Here is a 20,948-nt window from a genome sequence, read left to right on the forward strand (position 1 = left end):
ACCTTCAGGGGATGCAGTGGGAATGAGATGAGCCTCAGGCGATTTCCTTGGAGGTAGTAAAAGTTACACCAGATTTTTAAAATTAGAAGGGAGCATGCAGTCCTCCTAGGAATATAAAAATGATGTGCCGGCCATGTGGAAATATTTATGCAGATGGCATGTTTGCTTATCTCACATTGGTTTTGAATGAACAAAGCTACCTGCCTGCAAATGGCTCTGGGAAAAGCCCTAGAGGCCCTGGTATGCTTCTGGATTTTTCTAGCTCTGTGCTTGCACCAACGGGGAGAGGAGGGTGAGCCGCCATGGTTGGAGTCGCAGCACCCCCACAGGGAGCCAGCAGTCCATTCAGCCTGCCAGCAGGTCCCTCCTCTGCCTTTTCTCTGTTCCTTTGTTCCCACTCCTTACTCTGGACTCTTCTTCTTTGAACTCACTTTACACTGAACACATACAGGGAAGGCTCTTCTTGCATTATGTCCTAAGAGGTGCTGGGAACATGAGAGTGAGTGAGCTCTGTCCTCTTCTTTGGCGGGGGCTCTCTGTTTATGCAGGAGACAGGTGTGTAAACAAACATCCCCAGTGTGGGGCCTGAGTGCTGTCAAAGGGGTGTTTGCAGGGTGTCTGGATGGATGGAGGTGTCGAGAGGCTTCACTAAGGAGATGATATCTAAGTGGACCTCATTAGGGCAGGGGAAGGACAGCCCAGCATGTGTGAAGGCACCGTGCTTGGAGAACTTCAGCTAGTTCAGATGGTGTGAGCAGGAGTGGTTGGAGATGAGGCTGGGAAGGTAGGCGTGACGGATGGCGGCCTGTGTTCCAGGCTGAGAGCACTCTACCTGGTCAATGCTCTCCTAGTATTTGTGGGACTGAGCAGTTCTGATTTTCTCCTGTAGTCTGTGGGGAACCTTTTAAGAATTTTAATCAGGGGACTGTCATGATCAGATATGCATTAAAAATAAAAATCCGTTGGCATTCTGGGGACTGTATTGAGAGGCAGAAAGATTATAGCCAGGAGACTAATTGAGGGGCTGCTGCATTGGTCTGAGAGAGAGAATGATGTGAAACAAGGCAGTGTTGTGGGGGCGGGAGGGAGATGAGCTCAGGTGGTGAAATCATCCAGACCTTGTGACCAGCTTTACCTGGGGAGGGAGCAAGGACTGGTGTGGATGGGAAGAAGGAGATGGAAATATCTCTCAGCTTTCTAGCTTAAGTGGTTAAGTTTGGGTGCCTTTAACCACGTGTCTCAGCCAGGGTCTAGTCCAGGAAAAAGAAATTTCTCTAGGTGTTTCAAACAGAAAAGTGAGAGGTGGGATTGCTGAGACCCCCAAATAGGATGGTGAGGCACTCACAAAGAGCAGGAAGTCATTGCTACCCTCAAGACAAAGAGAAGAGGTGGTTTTCTGGAGGCCAGGAGCTGGGGAAACCTGGTGGGATCCAGGACTGGAGTGTTATCCCCAGCCAGGTCTAGGGCCTGGGAGTTGGAGCCACAGTATCCCACCAGTGTTGTCCTTTAAGCTGGAAGCACGTTGGCAAGGACACCCAGGAAGGTGGTTTCTTAGGAGAGTCAGGAGGTAGCAGTGGATCTCAGCAAAGTGAAAGGGGCAGCCGAGGGGGCGAGATGCTGCTGTGGGTGGCTTGGGATGGGGCTGCTCCTCTTGCTCTGGAGTTCAGGTTGGAATATGGGTGCAGGATTTAGGAGGAAGGAGGCTCATGCTGGCATCCGTCTGGGGCCACCCAGAGGATCTCACACTTAGGGGGTGGCGAGGAAAGAGAAGTGAGGAGCATGTCATTGGGGAAGTGGAACCAGGAGAGTGAAGGGTCTGCGGAGGTGTAGTCAGCGAGGCCCCAGGAGAACCGGGATTGAGCAAAGCTGCCCCATCTGATGAGAGAACCTTTGAGAGGAGGGCGCCCTATCAGGTATCTCATGTCGCACAATGAGTCATCTCAAGACACGGCTGCTGTGTTTTAGTCGGCTTTCTTGCTGCTGTGACCCAGAGGCCTGATAAGCTCAAAGTAGGGGAGGAAAAGTTTATTTGGATCTCATGGTTTCAGAGGTTCAGTCTGTAGATGGCTGATTCCATTGCTCTTGTCCCCAGGTGAGGCAGAGCATCATGGCAGGAGAGTGTGGCTGAGGGAAGCAGCCCACATCAAGGTGATCAAGAAACACAGAGGGAGACTCTCCAGATACAAAATATATACCCTAAGTCCCACCCCCAGCCACGCCCCCATTCCCACCTCCCCCAGCCACACCCCACCACTTCAGTCAATCCCATCAGGGGCTAAGTTACTGATGAGGCTAAGGCTATAAACTTTCTCTTCTAAACTTTCTTGCATTGTCTCCCTTGTGAGGTTTTGGGGGACACCACATCTAAACCATCATACTCACCAAGGACAAAATAGAAACCCCAAAGTCAGTCCCCCCACCTCCACCATGACCTACTTCTTCCAGCATTCTCTACCTGCCTGCAAGTACTACCTACTTAATCCCTATCTGGGGATTAATGCACTGATTAGGTTAAAACTCTCAAAATCCAGTTGCTTCACCTCTAAACTTTCTTGCATTGTCTCACATGTGAGCTTTTAGGGACACTTAATACTGAAACCCTAACAGGCCGAACATGGCGGTCCTGAGGTTGGCTGTGACCCTGCAGTTTGGCCAGGGCTTGGTGGAGGAAGCCGTCTGTTTTGTGCAGCCCTTGTTGGACTCGGAGATCCACCCCGAAGGTGGCTTCGTCCCATGGCTGGCAAGATGGGGGTGGCTGTGGTCTGAGGCTCAGTCATGGCTGAGGCTAGGGCCTCCTTCCTCACCAAATGGGCCTCTGCATGGCTATTTGGGCTCCTCATGGTGTGGTGGTGAGATTCTGAGAGTAAGTGTCCCCAGAGAAGAAGTTCTCTGACATAACCTGGGAAATCACGTGGCATCATTTCTCTTTTACTCTGTTGGTGGAAGCAGTTGCAAAGTCTTCCTTGGTTCCCGTGTAGGAAACAGAGCCTGCCGCTCACAGGGGTGTGGCCAGGTTCTAGAGGCACACTAGAGTGGGAGTATTGTTGCAGCCATTTTGGAAAATAGAATTTGCCAGAATTGCTCACTGTTGTCAAGTGGGAGATCAAACCAGTGAGGCACTGAAAAGGGTATTTTGGATTTGGCATTTTTTTTCTTTTTTGTGGTGCTGGGAAATGAATCCAGGGGGTACTCTACCACTGAACCGTATCTTCAGCCTTTAAGTTTTTTTTTTTTTTTTTCATTTTAAGAAAGGCTCTCCCTAAGTTGCCAAGGCTGGCCTCAAACTTGTGATCCTCCTTCCTCAGCCTCCCCAGTTGCTGGGATTAGAGACGTGGACTACTATACCTGGCTGGATTGTCAGTTTATTGTTGTTAGGAAGAGCAGCTTCAATGATAAGAGTCAGGTGAAAGACAAGTGAGACCCAGTGACGGAGAGACACTTAATGCAGCATGTTCTTCTCCTGTTCAGCCAAGAAGGATGGGGAGGGTCAGAGCAGAGCACGGGTGTTAAGTGCCAGGGACAGGTGAACAGGCTTGCAGTGGATGGAACAGGAGGAATTGCAGATTCGGCAGAGAGAAGTAGTTGCTAGATTAAGTCCAGGAGGAGATTCAGGAGGTTGGGCACCAGGATCCCAGTGGAAATGTTCGCCTCCAATGGGCCTTTGTTCTGAGATGGGAGGAAGGCAGCAAGACCAGGCGCGGAGGAGTGTGGGGCGGAGGAGGAGGGGAGAGAGTGGGCAGCAGAGAGCGTACCAGCCTGATAGCCTCTATTTTTTCTCTGAGGTAGGAGGCAAGACCATCTGCTAAGAAGAGAGGGTAGGAGGTGGCACTGGGGGCTCGAGGGGGTGAAGGTTTGGAATAGCTGCTGTGCGCATTGCAAAGGGAGCTGCGGGTGAGGGACCAGGGTTGCCGAGTGACACTGGGCACAGACCTGGAAACCTGATATTTTTGAGAATCCTTTGGGAGCTGTGGAATGGCCATAGCTGGGAGTGAACCGGGGGGGGGTCATGGAGGATCCCTGAGTTTCTTGAACACTCTTGAGCCAGGCAGGAACCTGCCTCTGCCCAGCAATGCATCAGGGCCCCTGGGCTGGGGGGATAGCAGTCACTTTTTTCTGCTCATGACCTGGCTGGCTGCTTAAGTCACGATGGCTCGAAGTCAGCCACAACAATAGCAGGTTTAGCATCTTCCTCCCTGAGATAAACGTGAAATGCTTTTCGTGGGCAGCGTGACCTGGCAATCTGTGTGCAGAGCCGAGTAGCCACTGTGCCTGGCCATGGTGAGAGTCGTGCTGGGATCAGAGAGTAGACTGCAAACCCTACCTTGTGGCCACAGGAGAGCTGCTGGGAAGGAGGCCTGAGGCCACTGTTCCATAGACCAGCAGCGGCACCAGATGGCACTGCCTTGTCTCTGGGCTTGGTCTCTGATGAAGAAAGTCCTGCCTGGGCCATCCTTCCTGGCTGTAAAACCAGAAGGGTCTAATTAGAAAACTCATTTGTTTGAAATCTGTGATAAATATTGTTTATTTGTTTTTCCTGAGTTCAGACGTACAGGTATGGAGAAGAATGATTTCTAGGGGACATGAGGGCCACCTTAGCCACCATAATCTTAGAGACGGGGGGACAAGGATACTTTCCTGTGTAGCCTCCTGCGCTTTCTTTCATGCCAATACCAGGTATTCTGTGCTTTCATGCTTTTTGTTCACCCTGGTCCCTCTCCCCCACAACCCTGGATGGCTCCCTACCTGGTTTTGAGAGGAAGGTCATCTGGTGAAAGTAATTCACACTAAAGAGAAGGTGACTGATAGGCTTTCCCTCTGCGTACTTGCTTTTTTGGGAAGTTGAACTTGTAAATCCAAACACATTCTCTGCTATAAAGATGAGAGGGATACTTTTGGAGAATAAGGAGGTTGGGACTACTGGTTGTATCAGTTAGGATGCTTTTGGTTACAAAAACGAGAAAGTCCAAGAAAAAATAGTATAGATGCTAATAGCCCATATTATCTCCGTGGAGAAGATGTCTGGAGGTTGGACCAGCTGTCCCAAGGTTGACTAATCCAGCACCTCACTGTGATTTGTAAGGACCCAGCTTCTTGCCATCTTCAACTCTGCCCTCTTAGCTTCCTGGCCTCGTCCTCTTAAACTAATGCCTATAACGACTGCACCATTCCTGGTGACATCCAGATGCCTGTGTGTGTGTGTGTGTGTGTGTGTATGTGTGTGTGTTTTTGCTTCTTATCAAAAAAGAAAGTTCCCTTGGAGAATTTGCTTCATTTCTCATTGACAAGAAGTAACGCCCAGGCCTGAATTGGTCTGGGCAGGAGAAGTGGGACCACCTTGCTTGGCCTAGACCGATCACAGCTCTCCTTAGGAGGAGGCCTGCCTTCCTTGAAGGACACGGAGGACATAAAGACTCGGGGTTCTGCTAACCCAGAAGATGGGAGAGATGGCACTTGGGTTGGTGCCCGGAGCATGTGCCACCCTAGTGTTTTGTGTCTCCTGGGAAGCAGGCCCTCCTGTTGGGGAAGGGGACCATCTCTGGGTGGTGACAGGCAAACGGAAGCTGTCATTGCACAGTGTATGAATGACTCTGATGATGCTGGTGACTTTGCACAATAAAGAAGCCAAGCCCCGGGGTGTTTTTCAGCTTTGTCATTATCACCTGATACTGTCCCTTTTGCAGTTGGGGCCATGCTACTTCTAGATGCACGGCCAGTGACTCTTATTGATTTGGATGGCTGTCCAAAGCCAGACTAATTGGCCCAGAGATGGGAACACTCGATTCAGCAGGAAGGGGACTGATGAGGTGCCGCCTGGCTGTCTGCTGGTGGGACAGCTTTGCCGCAGTCCTGTCCTGCCCACAGAGGAGGGGCACTCAGCCGGCCACCTCCCACTGCTTGGAAGTGGAATGGGACTCAGATGGCCTGTGAACGGGGATGTGACTGTAATTCCCAGGTCCCATAGTACCACCCCATGTTGTCTCTCAAGCTTCCAACAGTGACGATGAACACGCCTCACTCTGTCACTCCCTGAGGAATCTAATTCATGGCTGAATACCATGCCTTTCCTGTACCGTGGTCCCCAGGGCACTCTCCTATGTTGGGGTGGAATTCTGTGGCCTGCGTGCTTGTTGTCATCTGGCCTATCCCAAGTGTCACTAAAAATAAAGACCTGTGACAGTCATGTTTCTGAGCAGCCTATTCAGTGCCTACTGTCTGTCATCTTGAGTCTTTTCTAAATGTGTCGATTGAACGGTGGGTGGCTAGGTAATGTTTATGTCGACACAAAATCCAATGGCTGATTTAAAAAAAATAATATATATAAAATATGCAGCGACATAAGCCACCCCACGGAAACTTCTTGTCACACTATAATTCTGTTTTCTAAAAAGCATGCACTTTAATAACTTATCCGAACAAAGATAAACCCATGAATGGCAAGCTATTTACATCTCTCGGAATTGATTTTCGATTCTTGTCGAACATCCATTTTTACCAGTTTGGCTTGGTGTGGCATTCTATTTAGTGGGCTGCTTTTCCATAGAGCATTATTTCTTTTATAGTATATAATAACTTGATAACAGTAACTGACATTTCATTCGCATTTCATAATTTGCAAAGCTCTTTCTCTGCCTTATCTTAGCTTCCTATTGTATTTTCCTACATGGTATTGCAGGAGGCAGGACTTCCTAAAGAAAGAACAAGAAGTACCTCAGTCTAGATCCTGCGTGGACTGTTCCAAACTTGGAGAATTGCTTTAACCTCTAGGAACTTATGTACCTCTGTAAAATGGGCAGGAAAAAGATAAAATGAGGATATCTATGTAAAGTCTCTTAGAGCACACAACCTGGCCTATAGTCGTGGTACAAATAATGATAATTTCCTTTGTTTGTGCAATTACAAATAACAATTACTAGTTTTCAAACTTCTCTATGTGACCTGTTTCTCTGTTATATTTCTGGCTGGCTTACAATCAATTATTTTTTTTCTGCTATGAGCCAATTACTCTATAGAAAAATAGTTTCATTATTTTACCTTGAAGGAAATATTAATTATTGAATATACCTTAATTGATTCATAAGTTTCCAGATGAAGTAGAGAATTCTCAATTTTTCTGAAGGGATGATTCCACCCAAATAACAGAAACAAAACCTGACTTCATTTTGATAACACAAATGTGACCATATAATTATCTCACAGGAGAAGACAAACCCTTTGAAATATTCATGTGTTCATTTATTGACTTATTCACTCATTCATTCATGTGAGTACCCAATAAACATCTGCTGGGTGTTGCGTATGTGTTAGGCCCTGGCGAAAACATTGGCTGTTGGAAGAATTTTATGGAGAAGATACATTTTGGGAGAAAAATCAAAAAAGGCAAATTGACAACAACACCTGCTTTATTTTAGTCGATTGCATCTGTTGTCAAAAAGAAACCGAAATGAATCTACTTAGGGCAGCTCTAAGGGGACTGGATGAAAACAGACGGTGAAATTAAGGAGTTTTATTTTACTCTCGTTGGCCAAGAAGAGTTGAAAATGGTGGCAGCCCAGACACCACCCCTCCCCCACCTGCCCGGCAGATGACTCTTCACCTGATTCCCCTTCCCACCCAGTGCATGTCGAGAAGTTGGTGGGACCCCCCACCCCCCTGAACTGTGTGCAGTTTATACATTTTCTGGGCTTCACAGCCGACATCAGGCTTTCAAATTGACATCTTTCTGGAAGGGGGCTGGTGAATTGTTGGAAATCTAAGCCACTGACTTAAACAACCCCCCTCCCCTTTTTTTTCTGGTGCTGGGGATGAACCCAGGTCCTCACACATGCTAGGCAAGTGCTCTACCACTGAGCCACATCCCCAGCCCCAGGCCCTCTCATTTCAGAGGACAGTAGACCCCTGTTATCTGCTGTTCCAGTTTCTGTGGTTTCAATTATCTATGGACTCAGTTGTCCACAGTCAAGCATAGTCAATACAGCACAATAAGGTGTTTTGAAAGAGAGAGAGAGAGAGAGAGAGAGAGAGAGAGAGACCACATTCATGTAATTTTTATTACAGTATATTAAATATTCTACTTAATTAGTTATTCTTTTTAATCTCTTGTGTGCCTGATTTATAAATTATAGGTCTGTTTGGATAGGGGGAAAACATAGTATAGACAGGGTTTCATACTATCTACAATTTCAGGCATCCTTTGGGGGTCTTAGTATATATTCTCCTCAGAATTTTTTTTTAGAGGGGACTGTTGTATTCAACAGAATAACCTGCCACCCACAGAAATGCTTTTGGGTTATGAAGTAGTTTACTAATTAGTTATTAGCAATTAATATAAATCCATAAAAATGTATGGCTGATTTTATGATTAATGGCATGAGGTATTAATAATAACCAATGGCATTAGTAATGACTAATCATATAATTGATCAGTAACAGAAAAATCTTTAAAGTACCTTTCAATGCAATTTGGATATTAATAATATTTTAAAATTTCACAAATAGCAATGACCCTATAATGAGTGAGTATTGCTTGGGCAGAAGCCTCTGCCTTGTATACAGACTGCTCTGGGCTGCAGGTAGCTCTCCCGTGTCTTCCCACATTTGGCCCAAGGTAACTACCTGAAGGTAATTAGTGCATATTGACTGAAGTAGGAGGGAACCTCATTCTGGCTCCCTCCCTACTCCTACGGGGTAAAGCCCTCTGGAATTTAGACCAGAGCGAAATTCTGTAGAGCTTTTGTTGTTTGAGTTCAAAGCCCAGAGAGTGGAATTCAGGTGCCTTTAATGGCCCACAGGCCCCTCTGGGGACACCTGACAAGATGTCATGCCTGGAGGCTGCAGCATCTGGGTGCCTAGGTCTGATGTAGGTGGCCCGGGTGTCTCTGTTGCTACCTTTCCCTTCTTGTTTCGTGTTACACAAACAGAAACAAAACAAACAGAATTGATTGGTGTAAGGTCACAGGTCTAGCCCATGAGAGACCAGACGAGACTGAAAAGAAATGAGACTACAGCCTAAGGCAATTAAAAAGGGTTCTGTTAGAAATTGACCGTAATAACCCCGTGTGATGGTTCTTTTAGAATGGTGTCTGGCATATCACCTTGAACATGGGGTTTAAAAACCAGGCTGTAAATGCTTTGTAGCTAGTGGCTTTGCTTTGGATTTATTTATTTATTAATTTTGTATCACACATGCCCAACGCAGTATGCATAATACAGAGACCAGTGCAGGCAGAGGCACAGGACAAGGCTCTCAGCTGGAGCTCAGGAAGTCCTTTTGGGAAGATCGGAAGGGGAAGGTCTATTGACACCAACTGGCCCATGGAATATTAGTTCTTGTTCATTCCCATCTGCTGTAGCCAGGGGTGGAGAGGGGTGTTATCAGAGAGCTTGGACGTCAGTCAATACCAAGAATCACTGGGGCAATCAGTTAGGTCCTCCCCAGGCCTGGCTTTGAATGCCAAAAGGAGGACTCAGGTGAGAGAGCAGGGGGCTGCCTTCTGTGTGACCCTTCTGGAATTCTAGAACACCTGCATGCTCCTGGTATCACCCTTGCTCACTTGCCACAGAGGTGTCACATGGGAACTTGTGAAACTGCCTCAAAATCCAGGGGGAGCTAGGCACTAAGTCCCTGCCCCTTTGGGGAGTGGGCTGTGGCGTGCTCTGTGCATTTCACTGGGCTCTTGCTCTCTGCCTCTAATGTTTAATTCAGCATCCTTAAACTGTCACCTGAATGCTAGACAAGTCTTCTGAAATCTCCCTTTTGCCGGGTGCAGTGGCACATGCCTGTAATCCCAGCAACTTGGGAGACTGAGGCAGGAGGATTGCAAGTTCAAAGCCAGCCTCAGCAGATTAGTGAGGCACTTAGCAACTCAGTGAGACCCTGCCTCTAAATAAAATATAAAAAGGAGTTGGGGATGTGGCTCAGTGGTTAAGCACCCCTGCTTCAATCCCCGGTACCAACCAACCAACCAACAAACAAATGAATAAATAAAAATAAAATAAAACCTCCCTTTTCACCGTGCCCTCACTGACATATCCACAGTGGGCTCTAATTACCAAAAATCCAAGCTTTTCATCTGGGTTGTCAAATCCCTTATCTTCTGTTCCTCCTGTTCAGACTGTTTGTTCCTTTATTCCAATTTAATTTTTCATCATGAAATATTTTACACAGAGAGTACAGAAAATACAGATCGAGTATGCTGTACCTTGGAACTAGAACTATTTCAGATTTGTTTTTTATATTCTGGAATATTTACATATGCATAATGAGCTATCTTAGGGCTGAGACTCAAGTCTAAACATGAAATTCATTTATGTTTCAGTTATACCTTATACACATAGCCTAAAGGTAATTTTATATGTGGTTTTTAGTGCACCTGCATTTGGACTGCAGCCTATAACACGAGGGTAGGTGTCAATTTCCTCTCTGGTGTCCTATTAGAGCTCAGAGTTTCAGATTTGGGAACATTTCTGATTTGGGGTTTTTGGATCAGAATGCTCAACCTCAATTATGAATGCTCAAGTACTGACCACTCAGTTTAAGAAAAAGAAAAAAAAATGGAAGTTATAGCCAAAGCACTTTCTGTGCTTTGCAGATGGTGGAGAACAAATCTGGGGACAGCAACAAAACAGTTTGGCAAAGTGCTTAAGAGCAAGGGTTTGGGAGTTAGGTAGACCCAGGTGGAATTCTGGCTCTGCATTTCCTTGCTGGGCAAATTCAGGGAAATCACACAAACTCTCAGAGCCCGAATTTCTTCATCTATAGAATGGAGATGGTAAGTTGTGTACCCAGGTACCTCCCAGAGTTGTGAAGATTTGGTGGAAGAGTAAGGAAAGCATTTGTCCAGTGCTGGGCATATGGGGAATGCCCAGCAAGTGGTCATCATGGTTACGGTGACAGTAGCTGGACTATGATCATTTTGGACTTGGTGCAATTATAGAAATGGAAACCAGGGGAGCCGTTTCCCCACGCACTCCAGGGGCAAGACGGAGGCAGAGGGTAGATGTACCTTCCTTGGTGGGCGTTGTGGGCGGCTGATGCAGTGCTTGATGATTTCAGGTGCTTGCCCTGGCTGTGAAGCAGCTGTTCCCAGAGTTTGAGTTTATGTGGCTGGTGGATGAGGCCAAGAAGAACCTGCCTTTGGAGCTGGATTTCCTCAACGAAGGAAGGAATGCTGAGAAAGTGGCTCAAATGCTGAAGCACTTTGACTTCTTAAAGGTAAGAGGGACAGGGCGGTAGGGCCCATGCTTCCAGTGCAAGAGGGCAGGGGGTGGGGGATTGATTCCTGCTCTGAAATTTCCCCCTTATAGAATGTGAGTTGAGACATTTTCTTCCTGAGTTTTCTTACTGAGGATGAATGATTTGCCACTGGAGATACATATTAAAACTCTCGAAGGTAGTTTCCAAAGAAATACCTGGCGTGAGTGCTGTCCTGTCAGTCTACGGAACAGATGTTTATTGCATAACCTGCGATCACCAGACACTGAACACTACCCAGGGGGCCTGTGCACCGTGGTCTTGACCTCTGTGGCGTGGGGTGATGATGTTGATGGTGATAACAATGATGATGGCAGACACTACTGTCCCCTGGCCCTCTCCCAGATGCATGTACATTACATTAGCATTTACTCCTGTGATATACAGTGAGTTCCACTGTCACACGGCCTGTGTTCCTGGAAATCACCATGCTGGGTAAATCCATACCACAGAAGGCGCAGGGCTTATGGGGGAAATGGGCATAGGGGGCAGCACTCAAAAACTTCATGAGCCACATAGAGAAGGAAGGGGGATAGGAACTCATAAGGAGAGCAGCACAGTCTTATGCATTTTAAATGGCTAAGAAATACCTAAGACCATAATCCATAGGGCACCTTGCCTTGATGTGCCTGTGGAAATGGGCTTCAGCAGGCTGCCGCTTATGAACCGACGTGAGATGCAGGAAGGTCATCGGACGTGGGACAGGAAGTTGTAACAGTGGGTGCAGGTGACTCACCGCACACGTGAGATTTGAGGTATGTGTGCATTTCACATACTCCCTGGTGGCACGATGGCTGGGCGCAGCTCCGTTTGCACAGCCTGGCTAGCAGGTGACAGTGTGTGTCATGATCAGGCCACTCTCCAGTGTGTCAACTGCACTGGGACAGATTTGTGTTTCCAAAACAAGGGTAACAGCAGAACTACCCTGTGGGATAGAAGACGCTTGATGTGGGAAGCAGTATCAGGTGGTGCAGAGCCATGGCTGAAAGTGTCCCTGGGGCTGCTCTCAAGTGCCCTGAAAATGTGGAGCCTGGCATGGCCCTCTGCTAAGGAGCTGGTCTCTGAGGACTCCTGATGTCCCCACAGGGCACACGGGTTGGCATGAGCGAGATGCATGCAAGCACAGCCGTTATTCCAACAGGTTTTGGCCTCTGTGGGGCTCATCATTCAGGCACCATGGGGGTCCCTTTACTGGGATGGTACAGGGCTGAGACTTCCTGGTAGTCTTCACGGGGAGCTGGAACTCTGGAAGCCATGGGTCCAGTTCTCTTGACTCAGGAGGCTGGAGATTGTGGGCGTGGTCAGAGAGTCCTCAACAACCCCTCGTGCTGCTTCCAGCCAAGTGGCCGACCTCCTGGGTTGGGGGCATCGCAGTTCCCTGCGTGGCAAAGGCTCTGCTGTTCATGTGGCTTTTGGACATCATGAGGAATTTCCACTCCCGCTGTCCAGATTAGAGAGGACATGTCTCTACCAACCCCCTGACAATCCAGACGCTCAGGTCAGGGAAGAAGAGCTGTTTTCATCTAATGGAGAACAAACATACGAACATGTTGTGATAACACAGATTGTGTCCTGATAGTCCTTTCTTTGTTTTGGTGGATTCCCAAGAGGAAGTACTAAGTCCACCCAGGATGAAGAGCTCAGAGGGCATCTGGAAGTGCTCACCATATCGGGGGGTGGGTGATACTGATGGAATGACCCTCCTGTGTCAGGCACTGTTGCAGGTCCTGACGGTGAATCCTCCCACCAGCCACTGTCCCATCTCACCCATGACAGCCCTCGAGTAGAGGAGCTTGAGCTACCACCTGGATTTTTGGATTCCATGTCTGGTGCTCATCTCGGGGTTCTGTGTTGCCATTCCCCCCGGCAGGGGTGCCCCTCAGAGCCAGAACTCTGAGCCAGACAAACAACCATCTCCTCCACCGTTTCCATGGAAACAGGAAAATCGTCCCCTGGCTGGGGCCCACTTGCAACTGCTAGACCAAGACTTGTACAAATAGTAATAACACAAATTTTTGAAACGAGGATGCCAAAATGGGAAATAATTAATGCACCGATGTGACCTGCCGCTGCCAGAACTCGCACACCATTCCTGAGACCGTGGCGGACCAAAGGCTCTCAAAGTCATCAATTCTGCCTAAACACATCACAAGTGGGAAGTGGATTTTGTGCTGCGAAGCCAGCTCGGCTCTTAAAACTGGAGATGGATTGCCTCTGCTCGCTGGCACCCCATCACCACATCTGTGCGTAATTAAGCCTCTGCAAAGAGCCTACCTCTCGGTGCGGGGGGCGTCTTCCGGAGCTTCTGCGGGGCTTAATGACCTCAGCCCCTGCTAGGAATCTGGTAGCCTCAGATGGGCCCTGAATGCAGATATGGTGTCAGGGGGACTGGAGGAAGGGGAGGGGCAGCCAGGCCCAAGGGTCAAGGTCAGGGCCTGGTGGGTCTGGAGCGAGAGGGTGTGGGCTGCAGAAAGTGGGCGGGACAAGCAGTGAGGTTTGTGACTGGACTAAGTGACCACTGGGGACCAGGCAGGAAGGGGAAAGCCTTCTAACTGCAGGGCTTGGGAAGGGACAGGAAGGGCGTGTCTGCATGTGCAGAGGTGGGGAGGGGACAGGCCGACTGATGGCAGGGCCACTCCATGGTTTCTCACCTTAAGGACCCTGGGACTCTCCAGAGGCCGGTGAACTCTGAGAGGGTGTGCACACTTTTGGAGGAGCATCATGGCTTCCTAGACCCAGAGATGAACAATTCCCGATGTGTAAGGAGGGACAGTTAGCATTTTTTACAGGCATGTGCCACGGTAGACACTTTCACAAGAGGAGGCGCCATTCCTAACCCTATATCATCCATGGGGAAACTGAGGCCCAGAGAGGTGGAATCATTTGCCCAAGGTCGCACAGCTGCCAGCGGGGGCAGAAGCAGTCTTTAAACGGAGGCAGCCTGGCCACGAGCCCGCATGTCAGGCCACTCTTTTGTTCTGTCTTGGGGACACTTTGTGGGACAGATCTGAATGACCGGGAACTGCCTGTGGCATTGACTCAGCCCTGGTATGAATGAGAGCCCGAGTGAACCGCTGTGTGGTGTCATGGGGCAGATGACATTTGTCCTGAGGTTGCTCTGTGGCTGGTCCCATGTTGAGCACCAGCACTCTGCTCGGCTGAGTAGGGAGTGGGGGTGTTGCTTCTGCTGGAACTGTCACCGCCGTTTTGCTGGTGGGAAGGCTGGCACCCGGAGAAGCTATAAAACACACCCCGAGTCTCACAGCTTGCAGGAGGCAGAGTGGGGCTCATCCCAGCCGTCTGGATCCAGGTCTGCACTCTGCTTGCCGGCTCTGGCTGTGGGAAACCGTGACCCTGGTGACAGGTGCTAGTCCAGATGAGCCAAAGCACTGGAACAGGGTAGGGGCATAAGGTCAGGCCAGAGGGTGGGGCTGAGGCCCGCCCAGGGTCTGGGGTAGAAATTTCCATGACCTGCTCTTTTCTTTGGGTCAGGATTGGCCTCAGTGTGGGATCTGGTGGAGCCCATAGGTGGGGCCCCTGCTCTGTGGCTGGGAGAGAGACCTTGGCCACCTCTTTCCAATCTTCCCCTTTCATTTCCCCACACTTTGATGGAAGAGGCCGAGGCAGGGACTGGTGAGATCTGGCTGTCAGGCGTAGTGACCGCAGGCCCTTCTGCCCACATGGAGATTCGGGGGCAAGTCCCCGTCCTAGCTGGCTGGGAGCAGTTTGTCATTTTGGAGGCGTTTTTATCTTATGTCCATCTACGGTGCTCCCGGACCTCCCGGTGAAACCCCTTCTTCTCCCAGGTTTGATATTCCAGATTTTAGACGTGAGCAGACGAAGCCAGGGGCACGTGCTCCGTCAGCCTGGACAGGTCATGTGGAGGGAGGGAAGACGTAGGAGGGGAAACGCCAGCACGCCTTGGATTGACAAGCCCAGGGGACCTGCTGCCTGCTGCTCTTTCCATTGCGGTCATCTCCGGGCAGCCCTTCAGGTTGCCCCGGGAGGCCCTGCTGGGGGTATCCTGTCCCCAGAGCCCCAGGGCCCACTGGCCAAGCTTAGGTCTCCAGACAGGGGGAGAAACTTATCCCAGAGGAACGGCCCTTTCATATGGAAGCCATGAACAAAACCACAGCAAACACGCTCATTTTTTTAAGTCACTTTTTGAGAAATGTTAAGTCTAAATGTTAAGCTCCAAGTAGCAGAGAGGCACAGACTGCCCTGCTGGCCCAGGGTTCTCAAACGGCAAAACCCTCAGGGAAGTGGCGGAGCTCAAGATGGCACCTTGATTTCAGCTGGAGCCATAGTTCCAACCAGTGCACCGTGTGTGCCCATCACCGAGATGGATGGACAGCGCTCCTTGCCAGCAAGGGAGATGGGGCAGAGATCAGCAGCTCAGGGACAGGAAGTAGGTCAGAGGCGGAGGGCCACTCTCTCCTGCTCGATGAGCTTGGGTGGCTCTTATTCTCTGAAACCCTTGAATTGGCTGCCCTGGTTGTTTTTAGTGGTCAGAGGGAGCAAGGCCACCAAAACCGCGGGGCAGCAAAGCAGTTAGGAATCTCCCTGGCTGGGGTGGTACTGATGGGATCAACCCACTCGTGACACTGTGGAAGCCCTCGGTGCATGGTGGCCTCTTGCCTGCTCTCGGGGAAATCTGTTCCCCTTTTGGCTTTTAGGTGTTCTCAGAGTCAGAAAGGGTTGGAGATACACTCTCAGAGAGCTAAAGGCACCATTAACAGTGTCTTCAACAAAAAAGATATGTTTTCCTCCCATATCAAGAAGGCGTGCTGCCATTGCCTGCTCATATTGTTTTAGTATTGTGACAGTGTCGGGGCTGGCATCTCAGATTTTCAGATTTTCTTGGATTTTTTATTTTATTTTATTTTTCTCTCACGATTGCAAGATGGCTGCTGCAGCTCCAGGAATCAGACTCACTTTCAGGGCAGGCAAAGAAGGGGATGAGTGATGTCATACAAACATCCCTTTTTTTTTTCTGGACAAAAAAAATTTAAGAAAATAAAAACCTTCCCCAAGCCAACTTCCAGTTGGTGTGATATGCAAGAACTGTGTCACCTGACCAGACCTATTATGAGGTAGGAAGGGTAAGTGTTGAGTTTTCATCTCTGGGAAGAGGAAGTTTGGAAATAGGTGTTGGGTTCAGGCCCACCATTGTCTGCCACAGGGCTCTGTAGGAAACTGGCACACAGAACAACATATACCACCTGGTATAAGTTCATTCATTCTTTCAATACAAATAGCACATTAATTTACCTGATGAAAAGGCCAAGATGAGCTAGGATCATGGGGGGGACCCGAGCTGGGCCTGGCGGGGTGCTGGGGAGAGGGAAATTTTTTTTGGGGGGGTACTACGGATTGAACTCAGGGACACTTGACCACTGAGCCACATCCCCAGCCCTATTTTGTATTTTATTTAGAGACAGGGTCTCACTGAGTTGCTTAGTGCCTTGCTTTTTGCTGAGGCTGGCTTTGAACTCGTGATCCTTCTGCCTCAGCCTCCCGAGCCTTTGACATTGACGTGCACCTGTGAGCATTTCCTGTATTTCTCTCCCAAGTCATAATTTTGGTTTTGGCTTTTAACTGGAGGACACTGAGGAAAGCCAGCTATTCTGAGGCCCCCAAACAGGAGGGGTCTCTGCCCGCCTGAGGACCAGGGCCACCCACCTCCTCTCCTAGATTCTGCTCTTCTGCCTGGGAAGTAGCATCTCGCTCTGTTCCTGTGTCCTCCGCCCAGTTCCCGGCCTCCCCTGACGCCCTGGCCTTCCCTTTCCTGTTCCAGGTCCCTCGGATCTTCTGGGAGCTGTCCACCAAGCGGGTCCTCCTGATGGAGTTCGTGGAGGGTGGGCAGGTCAACGACCGGGACTACATGGAGCGGAACAGGATCGACGTCAACGAGGTGAGGTCCAGGGGTGGGCTTGGCGGGGCTGCCTGGCGAACAGAGGCCGCTGTTGTCTGGGAAGTCCCACGTGGCAAGAGGCTCTCCCAGGCCATCGGCCCAAGCCACTTTGCTGGTGGGACACGGGTATGTGCTGGGCCTGCTGCAGCCGTTGCCTGTCTTTCTCACCATTTAGCCCCGCACAGCCGAAAATAATGGAGTAAAATCAATGGGACATGGCTCTCCTGCCTCTGTGAGGCCTGATGACGATCTTGTCCCTTCTGCCTCCCCACCCTCTGCCGAGGACTTCAGGCCTGAGGCAACAAGAGAGGTGGCTGCTTTCTGCATCTACTTTCCAGAGCCAGGGGGAATGGTGGCCCTGAGTCCCCACTCTGTGCCTTGATCTCAGGGACAGCTAGATAGTGGGCAGGGCCTGTACCCCGTTTTCTGTTTCCTGGTCACCTGGGGTCCCTCTACGGGAGGGGGCCATGCTCTTTCAACAACATTCATCCTCTTCCTAGTTCCTGCAGGTGCTGGGTGTGGGGGTTCAGAGGGGACCAGACCCAGTCCCCAGAGCCTCCTGTGGGAGCCGGACACCAGCCAAGCCCTCACGGCCCTCCCTCAGGGAGCAGGGGGGCTGTGAGCAGGACGCTGGGAGCCCAAGGGTTGCAGTCAAGAGACGAAGCTGGGCGGGAAGCAGGTGGTGAAGGGCTTGAGGGAGGCTCTGGAGGTACTGGGGAGTCACTGAAGGGTTTTGGCCTGGAGACTCGAGTGCGGTGACGTAGTCTACCACATGGCTGGGTGGGAGGAAAGAGGGGAAGGGACCAGACCCAATCAGGCGAATGCTCTTTCCCATTCACCCCCCACCGGGCAACACAGGAAGAAGAGCATGTGGTCCCAGTGGTGACCTGGCCCAGAAGAGAAAGCCACACTCGGCTCAGCAGATGAGCCAGGGAAATGGCAGGGAGTGTGGGGTTGCCCAGGCCTCCCGGTGGCTTTGCAGCCTCTGTAGGTGGGGACTGGAATGGAACCTCCTTCAAGGAGGGGCTGTGAGGACTGCGTGAGTTCCACAGGGACACCTGAGCACGGACCTGGCGTTAGCACCCAGAAGGGAAACCACACTGTTTTCATGAGGATCCTTGGGCCCGCTTCTCGCCCTGCTTCACCTCCTTCTGCCCTAGTGTTTGAGGAATGCCCGCCCCCCAGGGTAGGGACTTTCATTCATGATGAACATAGGAGGGGATCTGGTCTCCATTTTGCAGATGAAGAATCAGGTGCAGAGAGGCAAGGTCACTGCCTAAGGTCACACAGCCAGTAGAGCTGGGTGTGAAGGGCAGACCTCCCCGTTCCACTCCTCCTCTTAGGCCATGAAGGGAGGGCTACATGGGGGATGCATTGAGCAGCTGCTGGGAACATGCCTGGAAAGGTCCACTGTGTGGCCTCAGGCCATCTGGGAAGGCTCTTGTCCCTGGAGCTGGGGACAGAGCACTCTCTGAGCCCATGGGGGGGACTTGAGGTGTGTGGGTGGACACAGGATCCACCCTCCCCTGAGATGCCAGTTGGGCTTTCTTGGAGCAGGATAAGGCAACTCTCCACAAGTTCAGGAGGGAGAGACGGACAGACAGACAGACTCAGCGTCTTTCCGGGGGTACCGTAGGTAGCACAGCCTGGGCTTCCAAAGCTGCTCCCCCACTGCTGGCTTCTGGGCAGGTGGGGGTGAGACGGGGTGGGACGGGGTGGGACGGGGTGGGAGGTCCCCTCTGACTTTTCCTGAACAGCCTTTTGAAAGGGTCTCCGCCTGCCCGTCAGGAAAGCCCCCAGAGGCCCCAGCCTGTGGGTCACTAGCCGCCTGCAGGTCACTAGCCATGATGGATTTGCATCCCAGCAGCGTCCCCAGCCCCACCTCTGGGGTCCAGCCAGCAGGGCCACATGGTGTTTCATCAGAGGCGCTTGACTTTCAAGACAGGGCAAACCCGAGAAGACCCACCCGACTCCTGGCTTGATTGTGCCCAGGGGGGTTGGCAGGGAGGGGCAGAGGCCTCTGTGCGGCAGGCCTAGGGGCCAGAGTTGGTTTGTTCTCTCCATAGACGTGCAGAACGGGGCACGCTGGTTTCAGAGTGACTTGGGGAAAATAGTAACCATGGTTATCAACCTGCATGTGCCAGGCAGGCGGCACACGATCTGGTCTCCTTACAGGTGTGTCGTAAGGTGCGTGTTATGAACCTCGTTGATGAGGGAGAAGTCTGATATTCAGAGAGGTTCAACACCTTGCCCCACATCCCACAGCTAGCAGGGGCAGAACAGGATTGGGACCCAGGCGCACAGGACTCCAGAGTCCTGGCTCCCTTTCCTTCTCCGTCCCCCTCCCTTAGATCCCTGTTGGGCTGCAGGGGAGCCTGGAGCCCCCGGGGCGGTGGCCACATCAGTGACTGCACAGGGAGCTGGACAACTGGCCAGGCTTTGCCCCTGGCCCTAAGCTCTGAGCCGCCCATGTCTCGGGCCCTCGGATCCATTTCATAGTGTCCCCTTGTCTGCGCCGAGCTCCAGGAGGCCCTGTGAGGCCGTAGGAGCTGAGACGCAAGTGGGGCCTGGCGCAGGGCCTGGGGCAGGTGTGAGCGCCCAGGTGGTAGCTGGACCACGGCTGCTGTTTCCGTCATCCCTGGGCCCTGCTGTGACTTCCTCTACCCCCTTTCCCACTAGCACGTACCCGCTGCTCTCCACGTGCTGGACTGCGGGTGGGTGACGGCTTCCATTTTGCAGGTGAAGTGTCAGAGACGCAGAGGGGAAGGTGACTTACCCAAGGTCACAAATCTCCTCGCCAGCCCAGCAAGCCTTAGCATGGACATTTCCCGTCATTGCCATGGAGATAAAGGTGTCCACCATTTCTAGCTCCCTGGAAGCGCCCTCCTGATCCATCCCAGTCACACCCTCACCCCCTCCAGAGCTGCCGCTGCTGTGACCTCTGTCACTGTGGCTGCTTTCGCCTCCTGAACTTCATGTCAATGGCATCACGCAGCTTTGGGATCTGGCCTCTTGGTCACCAGTCATCTGGGACCCTTCTCTGAGTTCTCTCTTCTGTCCCGCTGACCTCTGGCTCTGTTTTCGCAACACGGCCCTGTCCTGGGGCCCTGGAGTTTGTGTGGCTGGGAGGCTCTTTGATGCGCTGAGATGATGTCCTCAAATACTTCCCTCCCTAGAAGCCTTGGGCTGGGCATTGGGTGTGGGCCAGGTGCTCTGCAGACTGTCTCTGACCCCCAGGGTGACAGGAGCAGCCCAGGGACAGGCTTCACTCTGCAAAAACGAATCTATTGTGCCTCTCACCAGCCAGCGGGGAAGACCTGGGCCTCGCAGGGTGGAAGGCTCCAGGTGCCCTGAAGTTTCAAATGGGCCTCCGGACGCACGGGTGCCAGTCCTGGGGTGACCACCCTCCAGAGGACGGCCTGGCTGTGTTCCTGGGGAAGGAAGTGCAGGGGACAGATAGAAGTGGCAGGGTGCAAAAATCCTACTCCAGATCCTGGGGTCGTGGCGTCCTGGCTGCTGTAAACTGGTGCCTGAACTAGAAGGTGGCTCTGGAAGGGACCCCTCTTGATGGCCCCAGAGCCTGCACCCACTCATTGAGTCAGCCCCGCTGCAGTCGGCAGAGGCTGGCTCACTGTGGCACCCCTGTGAGGACCTGAAGCCTGGGCTGAACAGCCGGTCCCGATGGACTCGGGGACGCACCAGGTTGGGAGGCCAAAGATGTAGGTTCTAGCTCCAGCCCTACCAGTGTCTGGCTGTGTGGACGCGGGCAAATCACCTGTCCTC

At 51.2% G+C, this 20,948-nt stretch overlaps 1 protein-coding gene across 3 annotated transcripts in view; it reads left to right on the forward strand.

The window, feature by feature from the left end:
• Positions 1-20,948, forward strand: part of Adck1 (aarF domain containing kinase 1) — a 113,287-nt gene that overhangs the window by 74,806 nt on the left and 17,533 nt on the right. For all 3 annotated transcript variants that reach the window (XM_015494450.2, XM_048799075.1, XM_048799076.1), the window contains 2 exons: positions 11,054-11,212; positions 17,049-17,165. In XM_015494450.2, the coding sequence (XP_015349936.1) occupies positions 11,054-11,212; positions 17,049-17,165 (276 nt within the window). The remainder of the gene's footprint in view (positions 1-11,053; positions 11,213-17,048; positions 17,166-20,948) is intronic.

This window comes from Marmota marmota, unplaced genomic scaffold, assembly GCF_001458135.2.
Source record: "Marmota marmota marmota unplaced genomic scaffold, marMar, whole genome shotgun sequence".
Lineage (NCBI taxonomy): Eukaryota > Metazoa > Chordata > Mammalia > Rodentia > Sciuridae > Marmota > Marmota marmota.